This window comes from Cricetulus griseus, chromosome 4 (genome assembly GCF_003668045.3).
Source record: "Cricetulus griseus strain 17A/GY chromosome 4, alternate assembly CriGri-PICRH-1.0, whole genome shotgun sequence".
In the NCBI taxonomy this organism is placed as follows: domain Eukaryota; kingdom Metazoa; phylum Chordata; class Mammalia; order Rodentia; family Cricetidae; genus Cricetulus; species Cricetulus griseus.
In genome coordinates, this window is record NC_048597.1 from 58,481,588 (window position 1) to 58,505,249 (window position 23,662).

The 23,662-nt window shown below is 50.1% G+C and overlaps 1 protein-coding gene across 2 annotated transcripts in view; it reads left to right on the plus strand.

Moving 5' to 3' along the window:
• The window catches only part of Xxylt1 (xyloside xylosyltransferase 1), a 141,142-nt gene extending 117,916 nt beyond the window's left edge, over nucleotides 1-23,226 (plus strand). The window contains exon 5 of one of the 2 annotated variants that reach the window (XM_027412891.2): nucleotides 21,818-22,046. In XM_027412891.2, coding sequence (XP_027268692.1) covers nucleotides 21,818-21,909 — 92 coding nt within the window. In that variant the 3' untranslated portion in view covers nucleotides 21,910-22,046. Of the gene's footprint in view, nucleotides 1-21,817 lie in introns of both variants that reach the window. The other variant, XM_027412890.2, reaches the window with a different exon arrangement.
• The last annotated feature ends 436 nt before the right edge of the window (nucleotides 23,227-23,662 follow it).

The following is a 23,662-nucleotide window of genomic DNA, read 5'->3' on the forward strand; positions in this document are numbered from 1 at the left end:
ACACTGATTGGCTGAGCCCTGTAAATGGCCAGGCTAATCATACTTGGATGCCACTTTGAGTCACAGCAAACTGGAGATGGTTGGTCCCATGGGAGAGGTGGAGGGGAAGGAATGCACGTAAATCAGGATCCCCCTCTATGCAGAACATTAGTGGGTAGCAAATAGAGGTCTCTTTGGTCTCCAGGAGAACCTTACTACTTTTTGGAGTTATCAGTGATAAAGTAACTGTTGGTTATTCTGTCACTTTATTAATAATGACAAGTTGGATACTGGATGTAAGGAACTCACATTAGCTTAAAGCATTCCATCCGCACAAGAATCAATACCTGTGTGGTTCAAGTCAACAGCTAAATGCTACATATATACCAGGGAGACGCTGCCTGACAGTAACCAGAAGCCTCGCAGGCAAATGTGAACACAGCCTCTAAAGGGGAAGCTACGATGTGGTGCTGTTGCCATGAAGGCAAGAGGAAGAGGCAAGTCCTTCAATGCTGTGCTGTGACAGTGTCACGGAGAAAGGAAAGGAAAGCCCTGCGAAGCTGTGGACACTGGAGTCCTGGCAGGTCAACCATAGTGGTGCCCCGTCTAAACAGTGTATGTTCACCCTGCTCACCCCAATGGAAGCAGATCTCCAGGTCATTGCCGTGTGGAGTCTGGTTTCTGGAACTGTCCAGCTGCTTCCGCACGAGACAGCTTAGCAGTCAGACCCTGCAGAAGTAGCCTTGCTGCCCAGAGCAGGCCTTGCATAATGTCAGACCTAAATTCTCTATTCGCTGCTTCTTTTTACATGAAGAACGTACTAACCACCCTTAGTCGTTAACTGTTGTTATGTAATAATATCTTGCTGTTATGTCATCCATCGCTCCACGTCTAGCATACACAGACGTTTGTTTGCCGGTGACTGAGCCTCTCCACTGTGGATTCCAGGTGACACTTTGATGTTGAGCCTAGTAAGTCTGGTCATTTACTTCCTCGACTTCTGTTTCTGAAGTCTCGTTTCTCTCTCAGGGCTCCTGCCCTTTCATCACCCCACCCCACACCATGGAACAGCACCTGGGTCCCTCATGGCTCCCAGAGTGGTCCTGTTGCTCAGTAAGTCCTGTAGTCCTAGGCGCCTATATTCCATTCACCATGAATCCCTCTCTGAATTTGACTGCAGTTGTCTGTGGTCTTGTTTGTCACCTTGATTAGATTAAGAAACAGTGCCCTATAAAGGCACTTCCTGGGAGGACTGAGGAGAGATGAACTTCCTGGCATGTGGGCAGTGCCATTCTAGGGGTCTGGCTGAATAGAAAGGGAGGAAGAAGAAAGTGACTGTCAGTGTTCGTCTCTCTGCTTCCTGATCCGCTGAGATGTGAGAAGGCTTCCTGCTCTTTCTGCACAGCTACGAACCCCTGGGCCATCATTTCTTCCCCATCACGTGCTATACCCTCAGACCATGAGCCAAAATAAACCCCTTCTTCCGTAAGTAGTCAGTTATTTGTCCATTGAGAAAAGGGACCAAACAGTATAATAAATAATATTTAAAAAGTAAATACCAGTGGGAGATAAACTTTATAGGAAAGTTAGTCTACATTCAAACAAGAGGCTTATAGAACATATGATCACGTGGTTCAGTAAGACCCTTAGATGCTGTGCAGGCTCATATGGCATCCCTGTCTACTGTCAGAATCAAGATAGTCTAGGGACAGTTCCTGTCTTCTTTGAGTAGTCTGGGAACAGTTTTATTGTGAGCTGTCTGAGGACACTACTTACGTTGGACACTTGACAGAATGTCACTGTTTTCTTCCACTTTTTTTTTCAGTTGCCCAAGTCCTGAGCCACAGTTCTCTCTGGCTTCCTGTCCTGATGGATTTTAAAGATGGCAAAGAATGTGGCTTCTTCCTCTTACGTCAAGGTGGAAGCACAAGCATAATCAATAAGTCTTAAAAGGCAAAAAGCATTTTTGTTGTTTTAAGTTTAGTTCCTATCTTGCCTGACTTAGGTTCCTGCTGGGCCCTGAGTATAAAGGACTTAAGCCTGTGCATCTTGGAAGGATCCAGAAACTGGCCAGTGGGGCTCAATTATGTTTCTGCACTCTTCTTTTACTCCCGAATAAAACCATTTGATGTGGAAACGAGGCCCAGCCCAGTGTCCCCAAATCCCAGTCTAATATTCTCCCATGTAGGACATCCCATCTCTCTCTTCTATCCACCTCCCATGTCACTGTCATGTGCCAGCCTCCTGTCAGGAGACCTGGGGGGACAGTGGAACCATTTCAGTTCTGCAGATGCTTACAAGTCAGACAAATGGGAAAGCATTCCTTCTCACTCACACGCTGGGGTCACTGTCAGAAAGGAGAGAGGAAGAAACACAGGCCATGGAGACCTTGTCCACTGCTGGTAGGGATGTGGATTCTGGAGTCAGTATGGAAATCAGGATGGAGTCTCCAAAGAAATTGAAAATAGAACTACCATGTGAGCCAGAAGTGCTCCTGGGTATATATGCTCAAAGAGAAGGAGGTCTGTGTCCACATTCATTGCAGCCCTGTTCGCTGTGGCCAGGTGTGGAAGCAGCTGGAGTATCCATTGGTGGGTGTGAGGACACAGAAAATGTGATAGATGAACAGCGTTATATCCTTCAACCTTTACAAAAGAGGATATTCTGCTGTTTGCCACAACCCAAGTGAACTGAGGCCGTTAAGTTAGTGATAGGATCCAGGCACAGCTCCATCTCACTTAACAGTGGAATTGTAAAAGCAAAAACTGAGAGCCATACACAGAGATGGTGAGGGGTGGAGGCGAGATGACAAATGGGCCGTGGTGGAGGTAGGGTGACAGATGAGGCCATGGAAATCAGAGGGAAGTAGAAGCAGAAGATATATAGGATAGAGAAGTCTAGAGGTTTAATATATACCATGAGGACTGAAGTTAGTAATGCTGTGTTGCATTAAGGTTTTTTGCTAAAAGAGTATAGCTTAGATATTCTTCACACACACGAATGCACGCACGCATGCACAAAATAAAAAAATGAACAAATAACTGTGCGATGAGGGACATTGATTTGTGTGTCTGTGGTAATCATTTACATGTATACAAAACATCACACTGTATACATTAAACACATACAATTTAAAAAATCAATTCTTTGCTAACTGTTGGGGAAAAATCAGACATGCTGGACATGCATTCTGATGTATCGAAATTTCATATATTTAACTTAGTAAAGGGCCAGATGTTCTCATTTCCATTCAGTAAACATGCTAATCACAGATACATTTCTGACCACCATACTTTGCTTAGATTGCACTGAAATGTATAGCATACGAGGAGTATCTCTGGGACTAATTAATGTTTTTAAATATTTACTTAAAGCACATAGAATTGTAGACATTTCTAGAAAAAAACAACCCGTGGGACAGGCAGGTTTTGTAGCAGGGGGTGTTTTGCTGGCTTCCTGTGGTGGTACCCTGAGGTACTCATCAGTCTGTTTGCCTATGTGATCTGGAAGATTAATGAAGGCAGCCGTGGGGCCCATTGTTATTTCTGGACTGTGAATTGATTGCGCAGAGGGTGTATAGTGTGCTGCTGTGTGGCCAGGCCTGGGTGGCTCTGGCAATGGCCCAGCAGACTTTGAAGACATCATGGTGCTTCCTGGTCACAGCCTGACTGCCATGTGCTGTGTTGTGGTACTAAAGCTAGTGTGTCCCTCACAGGCACTGGCCAAAATCCTGGCCGTAGGCCTTTCTTAGGAAGGGCAACTTTGCCCGCCACTGTTTGCTGGCAAACGTAGATCGTCTGGACTAATTTCCTGCTCTGTGCCATGCACTGGGCTAGGCAGCAAGGATTCAGGTGTGAAGACACCATGGCTGTCCCCGGAGACCTGACAACTTAGTAAGACAGAGGTATTTGGGATCCTTGGAAACATCACAAAGGGGTTGGCCTCTGAGCTGTGGCTTAGTATAAAGCAGTGTGAACAGGGAAAGAGGAGGGCACAGCAGCCAAGGCCTTGGTGAGAATGGCATATGTAGAGTTACCAGGAACTTGAGCGTGGATGGAGCATGAGCGAGAGTGCCAGGGAGCAGAGGAGCCTGAGGAGGACAGGGCATAGCCGCATGGCCAGGCTTCTCATGTCCTGTGCTAAGCAGTTGGGATCAGGCCTTTAGAAAGTGAGGACCATGGCATCACTTCGATGACAGAGTAGAAGAACAGCAAACACTTGCCTCTTAGCCAGATCACACTGTCTGGTTCCTTGGCAGTCAAAACACAGTACTGTAACTACTTCCATTCCCAGGAGGGGACACTGTTGGTGATAAGACCCCATGCTAGGTATGTAGACAGGAGATCCAGGGTAAATGTAATCCAGCTCTGGCCATGTGGCATCACAGGTCTACAGATTAGGGCAGGGACAGTGTGGCCGTTCATTGCCAAGAGCAATGGCTTGCAGCATGACCAAATGGGAGCAACATTGCAGGATGAGGGTGGGGGGTCCGTCCTTCATTGGCACCATCTGAGACCCTCCCCAAACTTTTGCTCCTGTATCTGAAAGTCCATTTTCCTTTGCTTTAAATGAGCCTGGAAAAACTTGCCTTTCCTTTTTTATGCCCAGCAAATCTCAAATATTTACCAAAGTTATACTTAGAGCAACTTTTTCTAAAGTTGTTTACACTGAGGAAGATTTCAAATGCAGTTATGGAATTGAGTTCTGCCTCACCTGGCTGTGGCTTGGCTCGGTGGCCCAGGGAAAGCGGCTTGTGCTTGACTCTTGCCAACAATATATTTCACTGCAGCAGAATGACAGCCCGCACCTGGACTGACAGTGCAGAGCCCAGCTGGCCTCGTGTTGGGCGGCACTGTGACCAACACGAGGCCCGGGCTTCTCTGTGATGAAGCACCTCTGTCTCTGTGATGATGAGCTGCCTGAGTGGTGATGGACACAGAGGGAGCATGGCCAGCTGTTGCCCAGATATGAGCCCCTGCACCTGCCACAGGCCTGCTTCCTCCATGTGAAGCCGTGCAGAGTGATTGGTTTTTCTCTCAGAGTTTGTTATTTCAGTCTCCTGAGACGGGTGAAAAGAGGAAAAAACAACCGTCCCCACAGAAGGCATGCGGAGGACTTGTCTCTGCCCAACGTGTTCTTGCCTTCCTCAGAACATTCCATGCTAATTACACAAGCTGCCACCACCACAGTTTCCTGTTGGTGTCCGTAGCTCTGAAAAACATGTCTATGGACACTGATGGCCAACTTGTGCCTGCAGTGGGCTGTGGTAGAGCTAAAGGGGTGGACTTCAGTTGAGGGCACTGTGTCCCTGCACACCAGACTCGGGCATGCTGAGGGAACAGAAGGCCTCACAGTGGCTTGTAGACCTCAGACTGAGGACAGAGAGGCCTGTAGGAACCCATGTGGCACTAGGAGCATAGGATGAGAGAAAGGCTCTCCATGTGCCTGATTCTGGGCTGGGATTTGATAACTACAGACCCTAGCGTGAATCTCAGCCACAGGGTGTGACAGAAAGGTGTCTGGAGAGATAGGTCCTGTCTTATGTCTGTATCCAGTGACTTGTTTTTCTCTGCCAGATTTTGTTTGTTTGTTTGTTTGTTTGTTTTTGAGACAGGGTCTCTCTACATAGCCCTTGCTCTCCTAGAACTCACTACATAAACCAAACTGGCCTCAAAATCACCGAGATCCATCTGCCTCCATCTCCTGAGTGCTGGGATTAAATTCCTGTGCCACCACACCTAACGTCCTCTGCCACACTTTTAAATTGCTAAAATATGTATAACATAAAACGTTGCGGTTTGGAACATCTTACCATATGCAGCATTAATTCTGCTCACAAGCTGTGCCACCACACCACGTCTGTTTCCAAAAGAGTTGTATTCCTCCATCAGAAATGCTATCCTCTGAACTAACTGCCCTCCGTTCTCCCTCCCCGGCCCCTGACTAGCTCTAATATACTTCTTATACATCTGCCTGGTTTACATGTCCCATATACGTGGGATTGTGTATGTGTCTCCTCTGCCACTCTGTTGCCATTACAAGTCCGTGGCACACACTGTCCCCACTTCCCATCCTGAGCCTGGGCCTTTGGGATCCTTTGTGTTCCTCCTCCTGTCCATCACTAACATCCCATCAAAGGGCCATTTGTGGGTCCTTTCAGCTAGTCTGGAATGAACTGGTTCAGGGCTTGCTCTCCGTTCTTGATTTCTCCATATGGAATTGATGTATGCAGGATCCTTCTCCCACCACCACACACATCGTCCCCTTGCCAATCAGCAGTAGCCACGCTGCCCCAGAATAGAAGTTAGGGGCTGTGGTTTGTCTTTGCCTGTGATGGCCAGGCCCTGTCAATGCCTTGAGAGGCAGTGGAGTTAGCCTAGCACTAAGAGGAGCAGTCTCACCATTACTCGTTGGATGTTTTTGACTGGCATCCTTCCATCCTATAAGCTTTGGCTTCCTCATCTAGAAAATGGGTTTAATAACGCCATCCTCCCAAGCTTGCACAGACTGAGCTCAAGTGTGGACTTATGTACAAGTGTTTATGTACAGGTTTTGTCATAATTATTGCCATATTTGTACCCTACAACACCAAGTTCCATAGGGATTAAATGAACTGATACAAATTGTTCATGAAATAGCTGGTAGGTAATAATTATTTAGTAAGGGCCAGCCACCTGTATTCATGCATATTTATTACATAAAAACCAGCACCAGGGGCTGGAGAGATGGCTCGATGGTTAAGAGCACTAGCTGCTCTTTGAAAGAACATGATTTTAATTCTCAGCATCCACAAGGCAGCTTCTAACAGTCTCTAACTGCAGTTCTAGGGCATCCAGTGCCCTCTCCAGGCCTCCACAGGCACCAGTCACATAGGGCACAGCATGCAGGCAGGCAAAGCACCTGTACACATAAATAAAAACCACCTTGTAAAGCAACAAGCGGCAAGGCTCTTAGACTGGGTACTGTTGCTATCTCCACTTCAAAGTGCATGCTTGTCCAGGAGCAGACTGCCCCCACCCCAAGCAGGGCCACCAGGATTTCCTGTTCTCTTTCAAAGCAACAGAGAAATAAAGAGCCTATTCAGTGGGAGACTGGATAAGTACAGAAGCTCTTCTTGGGGCCTGTGGTACAGTAAAAGTCAGAAGTGCTGAGTGTGAGAATGGCATCAGCATGGACAGCCCAGCCTCCACGTTTTCACCCCTTTCATCTTTTGAAGTTTAGAAACAAGTCCTTCTGTGAGGAGTCTTTCTAACCCCACCTGTTCCATCCACATTCGGACATGTGCATGGCCTTTCCACCTGTGTGGGTCCCTGCAATGTCAGAGTCTCAGTTTTTAAACCCACAAAGGAAAATTATCTTTTATGAAAACCAAGCCTTAGCAAGTTCGTGTCCTTGTCCTAATTTCAGTCTCCAGCTAAAAGAAACAGCGCAGATGGTAAATGGCTGTGAGAAGTATTATCAAGTGAAAGCTGGAGGGATGGCATCCAAGGGAAAGGAAGTGCTGACTCGGACTACAGGGGAAGTTGGGCTTGTGTCTGTTACAGGTGAATGTGCATGTACACTCGTATGTCATACATGTGCACATATCTGTATGCATGTTTGATTGCAGGCAAGTGTGCATATGTGTATGTTGGGATGCACTGGAACAGAATATGGTTTCTAGGGAACTTGTAATGTCTCCCCACTCAGAGCTAAACACCGTGTTTCCTCTCATTCCATGTGTGCCCTATTCACCATGGTCTGGAGGACCCAGTCTCCTCTGGGTGGTCCTTGACTCGGCAGGTTCTTTCTGAAGGTACATTAGAATAGCTTGCTTGAGCTTCTGGCTATCATTGGAGGGATTGCTTATATTTCTGCTTAATGTAGGAGAGACTTAGGTGGGTAAGTGTTTGCTGTGGCCATTGTAATCTCTCTTAGAGGGGACACTGTTAGATGTCATCCACTGAGCTGCACTCTCTGGCCCTGACCACTCCCTGGCAACAAGCAAAGTCTTCTTTGAAGCTGCTTGAGCTCCTGTACTCCAGGAAAGATGCAGGGGAGGAGTTTGTCTTGCCAAAGCTGAGGAAGTGGCTTCCAATGCTTGTTTCTATCAGGCTGCTGACCTGCCCTGCAAACCAGACTCAGTGGGCACCCAGTATCTGTTCCGTGAAGGCTGCCACACCTGGGTGCCCTGGCCTCTGCTTTTTCCCAAGAGCTGGCAGTGGTCTAGTTCATCCTTCAGAGTATTGGTAACAAGGGCACTGGAGGATTTCACCACCCCAACAACACACTGCACGCTCAGAATCCAAGGTCCAGGCCTCAGGCCTTTCCTGCTCTGCCCACTCTCCTGACCACTGGCTCTGTGTTTCACGAAATGCTGGCCGAGGGAGGGAAGGAGGGAGGGAGGGAGGGAGGGAGGGAGGGGAGGGAGGGAGGGAGGGAGGAGAGGGAGGGAGGAGGAGGGAGGGAGGGAGGGAGGAAGGAAGAAAGGAAGGAAACCATCTTCCATCACCAGCTGTGTACCAGGTATTCATGTGATACTCCATCTACTTCCAAGTCTTCTAATGCCTTACAATTCGTCCTCTACTGGGGAGCAAACTGAAGCTAAAGGAAGAGAGGTTTCACTTGTAGGTGCCCCTGGGTGTCAGGTCCTATACCCCCACCCAGGCCACAGCCCTCTGGGGATGAAATGTTTGATTCTCATGGAGCTGGGGCCTGACACACTTTTGAGAATTGAGAGTCCTCACTCTCTGCCCCTTTCATTATGCAAAAGTGTGGCCATGTGACACACTTTTGTCAACACCACAGAGCCCATCTGCATCTTAGCCTATTCCCCAGACACACATTTCATAGGCACAATGAAATTAGAGCGGCTCTTATGTAAGAGGACCTGAGAAGGAAGGGGGTGCCCTGGGAGGTTCCTGAGCATACACTGCTATGCCAGAGGACTTGCACCTTGGGGAGTGTGGGGAAGAAGAAACACTTTGTAGTTGGAATGGCCCCCCAGGTTGCTGAGGGCCCCCACCATGCAGACTTGATTCTTTCCTGGGTAAATCAGATGGCAGGGCTGAGGAAGGATGACCTGAAGACAGGAAGACCTGGCTCTGCAGAGATAGTAAACCCCAGACCCAGACACCAGGATCCCCAGGGAGGCCAGCAGGGAGCCCTCTCAGTGAAACCCTTATCCTTCTGTAGAGGACTGTGAACCGTGGGACTGAGGGCTGGGCTCATCAGAGACTGTCCAAGATCCCACAGGTGCCCACCTGTGTATAAGATGGGGGCTGAGTCAGCCTCCTTCCTGTCAGCCCTTGGTCTGAACAGGAGAGACAAGGAGGCCTGGCATTGCTGTACTGAGACCTGTGCATGAGGCAGGCATCTGTTGGTCTTGGGCATGGGCCAGGGATCTCTGGGAGGTTAGTAAGAGGCCAGAGAGGAGTGTAGAGGACACTGGCTGGCTCAGGGCCATGGCTACAGATTTCAGCAGTGCAGACAGTCAGGGCCTGCTGGTGTTGTGGGACCCCCCGTGGGGTGGGGCCTGGCTGTACTGGGCATGTTGGTTTTCTTCTCTCCTTTTTCCCAAGGTGTGTCCACAGCCCAGATTTCTTCATGCTTTTCCCTCTGTTGGCTACTTCAGAGAAGAAGAGGCTAGTGATGAGAACCCTGCCCTTCTAGTGCACATGCTTCCCAGCAGGATGGCTCTGTAAATTCTGTGGGGTGGGTGAGGAGCTGTGGTTCCCGAGGGGAGCAGACTCCAGCCTTGGGATTGTGGTCATAGGCGTCTCCACAGCATGGCTGGATATGGACACATTCCCAGCTGACACAGATTTGGCCAGATTATAGCACTTCCTCCATGGTCAGCAGTTCTGAACTACCATAGGGAGGAAAACAAGGGGCAGCTGGGCCCCAAATGGAGTGGTCTCTCCAGCGGAGAGTTCCAAAAGAAAGATTGTGAGGGTCATGTCCAGGAGAACATGGTGTTTTTGAAGAATGATCTTCCTTGAGCAGTGGCTTGTGCTAGTATCTAATTCTAATGCCAGCTTTGATCTGGGTGTTTTAATTCCACACTTAACATTCACTCACATGCCCACTGTCTGTTCTGGGTGAGCCCAGGCTACATCCCTTCCTCTCCCATGCACTCTGCAGTCCCAGGCAGTCACTGGCACACCTGGGGTTGGCTAGGAGAGTCGTCATATTCTTCTCTGTCTTCATGAGGACCACCCCCAGACCCAGCAGGGACTTGGAGACTCACTGGAAAACCTGAAGAATAGAATCAGGTGGGAACATAGCTAAAGGGGAGCCAAGGAACATACTGAGTTTAAAAAGAGAAACATCTCCCTAAAAACTCAGCAGTAGGGAAGTGGACAAGGAGAATCTCCTTGTGGGCATGGGCGAAGGTGAGGTTGGCTAAGTTGGGAAAAGGAACATGCATGTTTGCCTTGGGCCATCCAGGAAGAAGGACCATACAGGCCAACATGGCCAGCTGCCCCTATCTCCCAAGGCTGGTCCTGAGTTTGGAGAACGTGCAGTGGCAGGAGGGCACATGGGGCTGCCACTGAGATGGCCCCTTATGATGGGTATCTCACCATTAAGACTGTAACACACTTGAGCTGGGAACACACTGAACTGAACTCTGTACCTGTAGACACTAAGAGAGAAAACTAAGATAACACACACACACTTACTGAACACTACCTATGGACACAAATAAAAATAAGACTAGGTAGAAGTGGCTGCCTCATGAACTACCCATACCCCAATACTGAACATGTCAGGGGCTTTGCTGCCCAATGGTAATGAGGTTTGAAACAAAAGCAAGTAGCCAAAACCCACAATGCACTCAACATACGGGTGGCACATCCATGGAGAGAAAGGAGAGAGATTGCTGGGGTTCAGTGACCACAACATCCCCTTGAAGTTCACCTCCACAGGCTTCATGGCTTATAAATCCCAGTCTTGGCATGGCACCAAGGCTTTGGGAACACAAAAGGATCCTCCAGCTAATGAGTCTATTGAACAGTTTTGGGAATTGAGACCCCAGGTCAGGCAGTGATTTGGCCAAGGTCACCTACTGATGGGTACAAGAGCCCACACCTGCTCAGACAACAGCAGACAGGGTGGGGCTTGGCAACCGCACTGCTCAGTGAACTTGGCATGTGCCAGCGCTGCTGTGATCTCATCGGACATGTTAGGCACTATACCTGCATTATTTCATGATGTCCTCTCAACACCCTTGTATATCGTCAGGAAGCCAGGGGCAGGGAGAATAAAGTGCCTTTTCCAGAGTAATGGGCAGAGGACCGTGGTTTGAAGGAAGTCCAAGCTGAGACCAGCTGCCTCTACAACCTTGCATCCCTGACCCCTTCATGTACTGGTGATAGAGGGTGGTAATGTCCCTTCTCACCTCTGTTCCATATCCATTAGTGTGTTGCTTCTAGGAACCATTTTTTTTTTTCTAGGAGCTCCTACCCAGAGTTGTAGCAGAGAGAGAGGGCGCAGCAAGTGTTAACATAGAATTTGTAAAAATTTTAAGTTGCTACATTACTTATTTTATGGTCATTTAAAAAAAAAGCAATGTTGATACTACTCTTATAAATCTTCATCTCTAGAAAAACAGTTTTGATTTTAAAAGGGCCAGTAAGATGGCGCAGCTGGTAACATGTATACCACACAAACTCAGCAACCTGACTTCCATCCTGGAACCACATGAAGGTGGAAGGAGAGAACCAACTCCTCAGAGCTGTCCTCTTACCTATATGCATCCCCCCAAAACACACACAGAAATGTGTGTGTGCAGACACACACCTATACATAATAATACATGTTTTTAATTAAAAAGTGATCAAGGTGGCTGGAGAGATGGCTCAGTGCTCAAGAGTGCTGGCTGCTCTTCAGAGGACATGGTGGCTCACAATCATTTGTAATTCCAGTTCCAAGGGATCTAATACCCTCTTCTGGCCTCCATAGCCACTGCACACACATGGCATACAGACATATATGCAGGTAAAACATCATACACATAAATGAAACTTTAAAAAAAGAACAATAACAACAACTAAACAAACAAACCTAAACCAACCAAACAGAAACCAACTCCTTTTTCTTCTGAGTAGGCTCTGGGGTAGCAGCAGCAGCCCTGGGAGTTTGTCAGAGATTCTGCTTCTGAATGGAAACCTTCATGTTAATGGGGTCCCAGGTGAGCCCATGTCCACACAGGGAGTCTGAGAAGGGCTACTCTGTGACGTGCTTCTGAAAGCAGGGTCTAGTTCTTATTAGTCCCCCACAGTGAACTTGCTGTGTGTGAGGTCCTCGGTGTTTATGCCAGTTTGCTGCCACTGTCTGATACCTTGACCATACGCCATGACAGATGTGTAGTGCAGGGGACAAAAGGTCTGCTTGGATGGGAGGGGGAGGTGCCCTCTTTCTGCTGGGCTTAAGACGTCATGGTTTGCTAAGGCCATGCATGCTGCCTATGCCCTCGCATCTGAGGGAGGCAAGTCCCCATACCAGTGTGACTTTTGAATCAGAACTCCCCTTTCAATGAAAGGCTTTAGTGTGGCTGGTGGAGTTTAACTGGGGACACAAGGTCAAATTCCACACATACCCTACATATTCCCGCTTTCTGCTCACTGTCCTGGAAAACACCTCATCAGGTGTCCCTGGCCCTTTCTCCTGTGACCTCCAGTGCCGCAGGGCTGTTGGGAGCAGTGATCCAGCCACTTCCAAAGGTGACACTTGCTCTGTCTCCACCCTGATGAACATTCCTCCCCTTGGCCTAAATTCAGGGCAAGGACAGGACTGGAGCTTTAACATATGGCCAGTGCCCAGCCGAGGCCAAGTGTTGGGATAAGGGGCTCACAAGCCCAGTCTGCACCTTCATGGTCTCTTGAATTGAGTCTCAGGACTCCCACAAAAATTGAGCCAATCCCTGACAGTGATGTCCAGCCCTCAGTGAGGCCTCTTCCAGGAACAGCAGTAGGAAGGGTGTGGTCTAGAGGGCCAGGTCTCTGGTCCCTTGATGCCAGCCTTTGTCCCTGGGCATCTCACCACCAGTGTGGATTCCTGAGCTCACAGGTGCAGCCCCTCTGCTTCACATCGTTCTGCTTCACCTCGTGGGAGGCCTCACAGCTGTCACCTCACTGGGCTAGTTTATCTCTCTTCAGTGGCCTTTCTGGGCTGTGCTTCCAGTATCTTCATGCACTCTCTGAAATCCTGTCATCGGCTTTTAGAATCTGATTCCTTCCTCCCCCAGTCGTTTACCCATTTGAAACCAGCATCTCTGCCAGGGCCTCTGTGACCCTCCAGACAGGCACCAGACAGTGTCACACCCTTGGGGCTTCGGCAGGCCATTTTATTTGTCTATTATTTAACCCAAAGGGGATTGTCCAGGGTCCTTGAAAATTAGTGCTGCCATCAAACTCTTCTTACTCTAGCACCTCTTTCTCCACCTTAGATATGCCCCAGGGCTCCCCTCGTCAAGGAAGATTCCTGAGCCTGGTCCCTCATCTCTACTTCAGTTTTTCTCACTAGAAAAGGGAGGCAATAGCACTCTCCCCATTAGTCATTTAAATGCCAGCATGAATGTAACTAAAGGCTTAAACAGGGCCTGGTACGTAGTAGGTGCTCAATAAACATTGTCCATGAGTGTCCTTTTCCCAGGATTCTCTTCAGTCTGACTTAGCTGTCTTATGCTTTCCTGTCCTCCCTGTAACCTCTCTGACAAAGTACCAGCTGCCTTCCCTGGTTGTTCCATTCTGTTCATGTCCTCTCCAGTCCAGCATGCCCTGCTTCTTGGTCTCCCTAACTCACTCCTCCCGAAGGTCTCTGTCACCTCCTGTGCACTGTCAAGTTCTTACCATCTGTAGCTTTCAACACTGAAGAGGCACAGGGACCAACTTCGACTGGGAAGGAGCCAGGAGAGACTGTTGCTCCGGGAAGGCGAACAGGTGGTTCCAGAGAGCCCCAGAGGGAACTGTTTCAGTGAAGGGGGCAGAGTGCCACTAAAGGCAAGGCTCAATGGAGGGTACAGCCCCCCACACACACACACATGGCCACGATAAGGAAAGGAGTAGCGGGTGCCCTGGTGGTAGAGCAGAAAGGAAAATGGGGGGTAGTGGTGATGAGTGAGGAGGTGCCAGACCGCAGGTGTGAGGCTGTGGATGGCAGAGGCAGCTGTGGAAGGACCAGGGAGCGTGGCAGCAAAGTTGGTTGCTACTTGGGGTTAGTGCTGAGGTACTTGGTGTGATTCTGTTCTGATCAGCGTGTCTGAATGACAGGCAGCGTGGGCAGTTAGGACACGCATGTGCACCCCTCATCTCCTACCACGCAGTATTCTGTGTGTGCCACCTCAGGACTCTGCCAGCTGGAAGGCCATCACCACTCTATATGCTACTGGGACAAAATATGCCGTAGAGGCAACTCAGACTAGGATTGGCCTTTGGCTCACTGCTTATGGTGGGGAAGACATGGAAGCATATATGGCTCGTAGAATCGTCTCCCAACTCGGGTCGATCCTGCCTGGGGTGACCCCTGTCTGAGGCAGCAGGGCCGATCCTGCCTGGGGTGGCCCCTGTCTGAGGCAGCAGGGCCATGAGGCTTGTTCATGTCTCAACAGACCAGAAATCAAAGATCGGGACCAGAAACTGGTCAGACTCTCCCCCTAAGGCTCACCGCAAGGGTCCCATTTCCTCTCTCCAGGCCTTACACCTTAAAGATTCCCCAGTCTCACAGAACAGCACCAGCAGCTGCGGACCAAGGGTTCAAGCACCAGAGACTTTTAGAGACATTTCAGACTCAAAGAATATCAGGCCCCAAGACCTTACATCTCTACAGTTGCGAGCAAAAGTAAACTTTTTAATTAAAAAGATTAGAGTTAATGTTAATGGCTTGAGTGTGAAGAGCATCGCATGGGAAGATAAAACCTAGAAAAAGACCTGACTACAGAAGCAGAGGAGGCAGGAGGAAGGCCAGGGACACATGGACTGGGTACCTGGATCACAGGGTTGAAGTGGGCACAGTGGGGCCTGCACATTCAGCTAGAAGGCCTGTATGGCCCTGTGGCTGGCTCCTCTGAGATCTCTGCAACAGAGAAAGGGTTTCAGTGTAGCAGACAGGTGTCTGGGGTTCTCCTAGGCTGGCCATTTTCCTGACTCCATTTCCATCCACTCAGTGTCTGAACTCTGCTGAAGTCTGGGGTACCTTCTTTAACCCATGTGTCCAGCCATTGCTAGACTTCTCTATATCTTTGTTCCTCTTCTCCTTCTAACACCCCCTCCCAGCCTGCACTGCTGCTGTTGGCTCACCTCCTTGTAGTACCTGGCTTGTCTTTCTCCTTTTCCAGGTCCTTGCCATGCAGCTCTCCCAGAATCTAGCCCATCTGTGCTCATAGTTCTTTGTGAGATGGAGTGATGACCATTTCCTAACCCTGCCCACTATTTTCACAGCTTCAGGACAGCAGGAGTGGGAGAAAGGAGTTTATGCCCAGGCAGGTAGACACAGGTTGAAGAACCTGCTCCCAAGTGGCATGACATGAAGCCTGCTGCTTGATGGGAGATCCACACATCCTGAGCTTCAGGACCTGGCTGGGAGGCCAGGCCTCAGACTGACGATGTCGTGTTTCAGGGCTCTGAGGACTATAGATGTGTGGAGGGATGTTTTGTGGCACATCAAGCCTTGCTGTCAAGGCTGCCCATGCCCCAGGATTCCAGCACCTGTTTGTGTAGCCCACAGAGATTGGCTGGTCATATGCAGCTGTGAGAACCAGACAGCATTGTAGGTCACCTTCAGCATGCCAGACTCTGGCACAGGAAGCCATGTTGAAACAGAACCCTCCAGATGACTAGTTGGGTAGACAAGGGCTGATTGCTGAGTTCCCACACCCTGAGTAAGCTGGGCAGGCAGGGAGGGGCATTTACAGAGTCAGCCCCCTGTGGTTGAGTGCCTACAGTGGCAGACAGGGCCATTTCTCCTGGGCACAGTAGTGCACACTGTCTATATTCCTTCTCTACTCCCAGAGCCCACAGAAGTCCCATGAGAGAATGTTATTCTATCCCTGTCCCCAGTCTCAGGTCATTGCCCAGCAATCCATGATCTTAGAAGCTCAGTGGCCCACACGGTTGGCTTTGAGTTCAGGTCTCAGAGTTCTAGACTGTAGGGCCTTCCTTTCAGCCAGAGTGGTGGTTTTCTTCCTGTTGGATAGCTATACCTGGGGGTGGGATGTCCTGCTCACTTCCCATGGGTCACTAGATGTCTTTAGGTGTTGACAAGTGCTGCCTTCTGTAACAATAAATCTTTCCACCACAGCCACCCGAGCCCTACTGCCATGTGGGAGCTTTCTGACAGGCCGTCTGAGTTCCAGCCTCTACCATGTTAAGGTCCCAAGTAACACACAGGGACTTATATTAGGTACAAATGCTGCTTGGCCAAAGACTAGGATTTCTCATCTGCTAGCTCAGTCTTAATTATCATAAATCTATATATTTCATGAGACTTATCTTATTGAAGATGCCTCCGGCTAGCACCCTCTCTTGCCGGCAGATCACATGGCAACTTCAGAGCAGAGACCAATAGGAAGAGCCCTTGCTTATATATGAGTCTTCCTGCTATATCACTTCCTGCTTGGATCACCACATCTTTACTACATTTCCCAGAATCCTCCTTGACTCCTGGTCCTACCTAACTTGCTGGCCTCATTGGCCAAACAGTACTTTATTTATCATCCAATAAGACAAACAAATACACAGAAGCACTTCCCCCATCAGCCTTCAGTTCAGGTGTCCTCTGGTACTCTGGTGTATCCCAGTAAGAATGGGGCTTTGGGCAGCTCCCTGCTGGCTGACATATGCTGCTTCTCATCATGCCCTATGAGGCTTGGGTCCCCAGACCTTGACTGGGGCAGCGAGGGAATGAAAGAAAGGGCAGGCACGTACACAGAAAAGCTGGGATCTGCTGGGGTACATGCACTCTGGTGGAGCCACAGCTGCTGCACCAGCAACCTGGAACCTCAGTGTGTTTATTGGGTACAGCACAGGAGCACAGATGGAGGGCGTGGCTAGGGTTAGAGGCAGACTGTAAACATCTGAGAGGAGGAAGGAGCTCTAGTTGCTAAGCTTTGCACACACTGGTCACTCGTGTGCACTGGGTTTCACAAGGCGAGCTTTGTCATCGCAGGTAAGGCTTTGCCACTGTGGGGCTGAAGCATCAGAGTTTCAACAGGGTAGTGCCCGTGTCAACAATTCACATTCAGTTAGGACCTCACTGACTCGCTCAACACTCATATTCCTGGACTCACATTTTTCGCTGTCCAGTTACTGGCAACAGCCTCCTTCTGTCACTCTCCAGGTCAAGACTCCCCAGCCCGTCATGACACATTGTCTCAGCCCATTAGGAGCGGTAAAGTCAAGGATTTGGAAGTTCTAGAAACCTATCCCTCCATGTTTTGAGCCTGTGGATGGTGAAATTAAGAGTGGGGTGAAGATGAACCATGATGGTTTCCCCATCTTCATTTCTACAGAATTATGAGCAGAATTCTATGTCCCCCCCCCCAACTCTATTTGCTAAAGTTCTAACTCTTAGCACTGCTGGATGTCACCTTTTTTGGGAGGGAGACATTACAGATGCAAGTTGGTAAAAGAGTCATTGTGGAGTAGGGTTACTCCTTATCCAGGGTGACTGGGGAAAGGAGAGTGGGGAGGAGAGATACCCATCACCCCCTGCAGGTGAGGTCAGTGTCAGGCTGAAGACACCCTCAGAAGCCAGGGCAGCATGGAGCAGCTTCTCCTTACAGCCTGCAGAGACGGCCAGCTCCGCATCACCATCCTGCACATCTAGCCCCAGTCACAACAGGCCACGTCTGTTGGGTCAGCTGCCTGGTTTTGCTACTTTCTCTTAGGACCTCGGAGCTCAGGGACATGGAGGGAAACGTGAAAGGCCTGCTTTACAGGTCAGGGCAGAGTGGGTCTCTAGAAAGCTTGGTTCTTGTAACAACAGCACCCCGGTACCCTGCATGATTCTCCCTCCCAAGCCGAAGGCCTCAGTGTGGCAGAGTTCAAAGCCACACCAAGCCCTAGGCTGGCTGTGGGTCTGCTCTGCCCCCTGGGGTGTGGATGGCTGGTGTCCTGATCTATTTCATAAGGTGTGCATTTGCTGCTCCCTCAGCAAGCCCCTCCCCACCCCAACCCCGCCTTCTCCCCAAGACCTCCTTCAAGGTCCTCCCTCTTTTGTGGGGCTCTCTTGGGTTCTATTACAAATAGCTCAGTGACCCTGGAAGCTTCCTATCCTCCCAGGCTGGGCCAGGGGCACAGAGACACCATGAGTCTTCAGAACATGCTGGCCAGGGAGGCTCGGTGGAGGCTTTTTCTTCAGGGGAGCAGGCAGGAGCGGGTCAGGACTCACAGCTCCAGAAAAGGAGGACCTCAAGGAGAGCTCTGAAGTTTGTCTTTTACAGGGTCTACTGGGTCTCTGTTCTGCTGGGGTCCCCTCCTCTCCTGTCAGGCAGCCTGGTTCCTATACTCAGGGCACTTAGCATGAGAAGCTGAGGGCTCTGCCCAGCCCCATGCTGTCTCCCATGTTGAGGATATGGGGTTTGCCAACTCAGTTACTGGACTGCAGACCAAGCTGGTGTTTACAGCCAAATCCACATTCCCTAAAAGAGCCTCCAAACAAGGTTGGACATGTACCTCCCACCTGTTTCCTTTCCTCCCATGCCGCATGCGTGGTTTGGCTTTTGGCTACCCAGCCCCTTCCAGAAATGTACCATCCGGAAGAAAGGGCTCGAAGGGGCTTCATTTGTATTTTCCCAGCAGGCCTCACTGACTTCTGGAAGGCTCATTGTTTCCAGTGAACCATCTGTGCAAGGTGTGTGTCCCAGTTGAAAACTATTTCCAAAGAGAAGGGAAAACTTATCTGCGCTGTTATGGTACTGGGTGATCATGAGAAATGGGACAGGACCACGGGGAAGAGTGGATGGGTGTGAGAATGGACAGTCTATCCAAGAACCTTCTGGAAGATCAGGACTCCCTACCACATACCTGCGTTCATATAGGAGACCTGTGAACCTACATAGCCAGCCCCCTGCCCCTGTGAGGAAAGGACAGGTTTGGGGGTGGTTCGGGGTGGTTCTCATGTTTGTCCCCTGAGCCAGTAACATGACAGCCGTGTTATACGTCCTGAAGGCCTGGTCCCCAGGTTCTTGGCCTCGAGTATGTCAGCCAAGTTCAGAAATGAGTTTGGAATTCAGGTACTGCTCATTGGAACATTAGCCTGTGGAATCTGAGGCAGTCAGAGATAAAGGGACCGCAAAGATCAGAAGCTCTGCCTAGCTGACCAAAGACCACAGTGTTCTGGGGAGAATGTGAGAGGGCTGTGCGATCTACCTCAACCCTGCCTTTGTGGCAGGTGAGGAGAGCTGGCGCCAGCAGCTCCCGTGTGAGCACTCACCTGCCACATGCCTGTATGTTCTCTCTCCAGCCTGTGTGGCTGCCATGGAAGCCAGAGAAACCAGCCAATCCCTGTGTCCTCTGGGTCCTGGGCTCACCTGGGACAGTAGGAGCACTCTGACAAGGCACACAGTTCACATTGTGCTTAGTGGGGGCATCGGAAACTTTTCAGGCTGATTCTGCTTCAGCAGACCCAGTGGGAACTTGGATTCCCAGTTCCCTGCCCACTTTTCCCCAAAATGTGCTGATCCCCATCCTGGCTCTTGGTTACAGAGTGCCTCTGTGTGCTGCCTGGTTCGGTGCTGGCCATTGAGTTCCTAGAGAGTCCCCCGGGTTATAGTTTCCACCTGGATATGTTCCATCTCCTCTCCCAAGCCTAGCAAGGTGGGAGCCAGGCCACCTTTTGGCTACTTTTGATACAGGGAGGGAAGATCTGGCGAGCCTCCAAGCAAGGGTCTCCCCCTGAACCCCAGCTGTGAACTCCATACTGAAGGGTAAAACCCTTATAGCTCATCTGAGCCCTTGTCCATGGTGGATGTAGTGCTCAGTGTGGTGACTCGGTGTCCTTACCCTGGCCTGCTTCCTGCTGCCACCAATACCAAAGGCCACACAGACTCACTCTTACCTTTTCATAGACATTTCTTGGTCACTTCACCCTGCCAAGGCCCTGTCATCAGGGACCCCGCCCCTCCAGCCAGCCCCTGATCTCTTCCAGGTCTTCTACAAGGGATGAAAGGAAGCAGTGGGCAGGATGGACAGAGATGAGCTGGCCTCCATAGCTGCCCCCCCCAGCTCTCTCTTCCTCCTTACAAAATGTCCCTGTCCCACCATTGGAAGAGGAACTCAGTACCTGGATGGTACAGCATCCACTCCCCAGAGGGTCCCTCCTCTACCTGGTAATGCTGTGGTGACCTAGGTCTGTCTAGTAGAATTGTAGTTAGCTTGCAATCTGACCCTGGAATTAACCATTTGGCGGTAGGGTAAAATGATGACGTGTTGGCATGCTTGTGGTCCCATCATGGCAGCTCTGTGGCCAGGAGGACCTCGGCGCCTCAGCTTGCTCTTAGAGCTTATCTTTACCAAGGGTGTTATCAGCAGACAGGTGCTGGGTCAGAGCCAGATCCCCACTCATCGCACAGCCCATTCCTGACCAGATGCTAACAATGAGCCTGTGTGCTCCACTGGTTGGTGTCCCAAAGGCGTGCTTATCCCTTGCCAAGATCAAATTGTCGGCTGCCTTTCTGACATGTGAGACCACAGAGAAGGCTTGTCTGTCCCTCACTGGGGTCATGTGTTAGAACCAGAGACTGGACCTGCTGCAGGCCTTGCATTCTGGGGCTCTGGCTTGCTTTTGACAAAAACTTACACGTCCTATCCTGTGAACAGTGTGATGCACTCTAGGCTGGTGTGGCCTAGATGCTCTCCCCACCCTGAGGACCCAGGCTCACACAGCCCACCCCGGGCGCTGCTGCTGAGCCTTGTCTGTGAGTACAGGTTTGGGGACCCCATGCCCCCATCACTGTAACATACAAGATCTTAGAAAGGCTAGAAAGCAGAGTGGCCAGTGCTCTAAACATGTCAATCACAGGAAGATTTCCAGATGTTTCTTCTTACCTCTAAATGGAAGTATTTGGACAAAGGCTGAGAAGGGTCATTTTTCCGAATCTGCCAGAGAAAGACAAAAATTGAGGTGGCATCCCTCCTAAATGCCATAGTCCCATGTGGCTCCATACAGCTGCTTTCACCCTGACTTGTAGATATATGTCCAGAGCTGTCTCTAGACCCCAGCACCTCAGAAATGCTAGGCTAAGGGTCATGAACGAAGCTTGTTCTAAAGCAGAAAGTGTTTGGTTCAGTCTGAGTTGTCTGCCTATGACTTCACCAACTGTCATTCAGCATCTCTTCTGTCTTGTGTCATCCTCTCTTAAGACTGTAACGACAGGGTGGGGAGTTCTACCACACTGCTGTCATTGAGCCAAAGGCCTAGCTTTCGTCTCTGCTTCTGCTTCTTACTGGCTATGTGGCTTTAGGCAACTTACGCCATCTTCCTGGGCAGTGTTTTCCTAGCTGTGTGGTGAGGGGTCATGTCACAGAGCACAGCACCTGGGAGAGGAGCAACCCCATTCAGCACATCACCAGTATTTGCCATCTCTACAGATTCTAACACGATGGCAGTGACCATGATGACCTCATCAACATGGTCATCCTGAGGTGGCAGAGGGTATGAGACTTAGAGCTGGGGTTGGGGCTGATTCAGGCTCTCACTGTGCTGCCTGCTGGCAGTGTGATGCAGATGCTGAACCCCAGAGAGCCTCTACTTTTGTCACTGAAACAGAGGGTAAGTGGCCATTGGGAAGGCCCAGGAAGCAGGTCTGGTAAGCTCATTCACCCTGACCTGGGATAATGCTGTTTTTCCTCCTTCACAGGCACACATTCTGGCAGTTCCGCCATGAGAACCCCAAGACTAGAGTTGGGGACCCTCCGCCTGAGGGGCTCCCTGGCTTCAACAGTGGAGTAATGCTGCTGAACCTAGAGGCCATGCGCCAGTCCCCGCTTTACAGCCATCTGCTGGAGCCTGCACGGGTACAGCAGCTTGCAGACAAGTACCACTTCCGGGGCCACCTTGGGGACCAGGACTTCTTCACCATGATCGGCATGGAGCACCCTGAGCTCTTCCATGTGCTGGATTGCACTTGGAACAGGCAGTTGTGCACCTGGTGGAGGGACCATGGCTACAGCGATGTCTTCCAGGCATACTTTCACTGTGAGGGCCATGTCAAGATCTACCATGGGAACTGCAACACCCCTATCCCAGAGGACTAGGACCCAGCTCACCCACTATGCCTATGGGGCTCCCGGACATGGGGAAGGAGGAGTGACTCTGCAAGGATGCCCTTGGGATCCAGGTGCTGCAGGCCCCCCAGCTGTCCAGTCCCTGTCCAGTGGCCATCCAAAGAAGCTTAGCTGAGCACTGCTGGAGCTCAGGTTGTTTCCCTTCAGGGCATTGTGAAGGACAGACACAGATGTCTTCCAGGATGTAGCTGAAGATACAAAGGACAAGATTCCCTTGTCCACATCCTTTTGAAAGAACTGGCTTTTGCTAGACCAAATAAGTGTTTAACTTAGATAGGCAGGCTTCTGTTTTGTGAGAAGAAACAAGTCGTGCTGCTGTAGTCCCAGTGAGCACTGAGCCAGTGAGTCAGGGCTTTAACAAGTAGCCCAGAGTTTAAGCCTCCGAAGGAATGCCACAGTCCCACAATCTTTCCCAGGAGGCTTTGCACCTCCTCTCCAGATGTTCTTGTTGCTTGGTGCAGGCTTCGAGGGCAGCATCTCTTTAGGTAAGGCCTCTTGGGCTGCTAGGGAGCCTATAATAACCCCTTATTGTAGCACTCAGAGCTCTTAGCTCCCCCAGCGTATCCAGGAACCCATTTTCCCTTGTCTGTCCACCTCCTCCCCGTGACCTGGCTGTACTAAGGAATCAAATTCACTGTCAAAGAACAGAGATTGGCCATGCTGAGGCACGCACTTGCAAAGGGCTGGCCTATGGTCTCACTGGTCTCTGGTGTGGAAAACAGACAGACCCATACTTTCCCATGGCACTGTGCCAGGCCTACCCCTACAGAAGAGTGCACCATTCCTTTATTTGTGCTTATAATGGGCTCTGTAAGTCAGCTGTCCACATGAAGCCACCACAGGCCATGCCATACAGTCCAGCTCATGTCCTCAGGCAAGAAATGTTCAAGTCTCATTATATTTTCTTTCAGTTTCATTGACTTTTAAATTTCCTTTCACCACAAGTGAGAATAGCTAATAAATAATCTTTGAGAACACTTGACTCATGTTGTTTGTTCTATGATCAGAGTTTCCAGGGCCATGGGGGCTCTGAATGAAGACTGGAATCAATATCAATCAGAGGGCCTAAAAGGACCAGCAGGAAGGCCTGCCTGTGGGTGGCAGTGAGGTGGTATTGCTGTGTTTGGTTCTAAGTATAGAACCATTTCATTCTAGCTATTGGTAGATCCATCTGCTGCCGGCGATGAAGCAGCCCCTCTCTGAGTCCTGCTCCTTAGCCGAGACCTCCCAGCTGCATCTGTGCCCGGGGAGGTGGCACACACACGCCTTCACTAGCCCACTGCCGGGGCCGGTTCATCTGTTCTCCTGGCTACTTGATTTCCTATTTATAGCTTCTGGTTATTAGATGCCTGCTGTGTGCCGGGCACCGTCTTGAGGATTTATATGAGCTCTAGATCATATTCATGAAAACCTTAGCA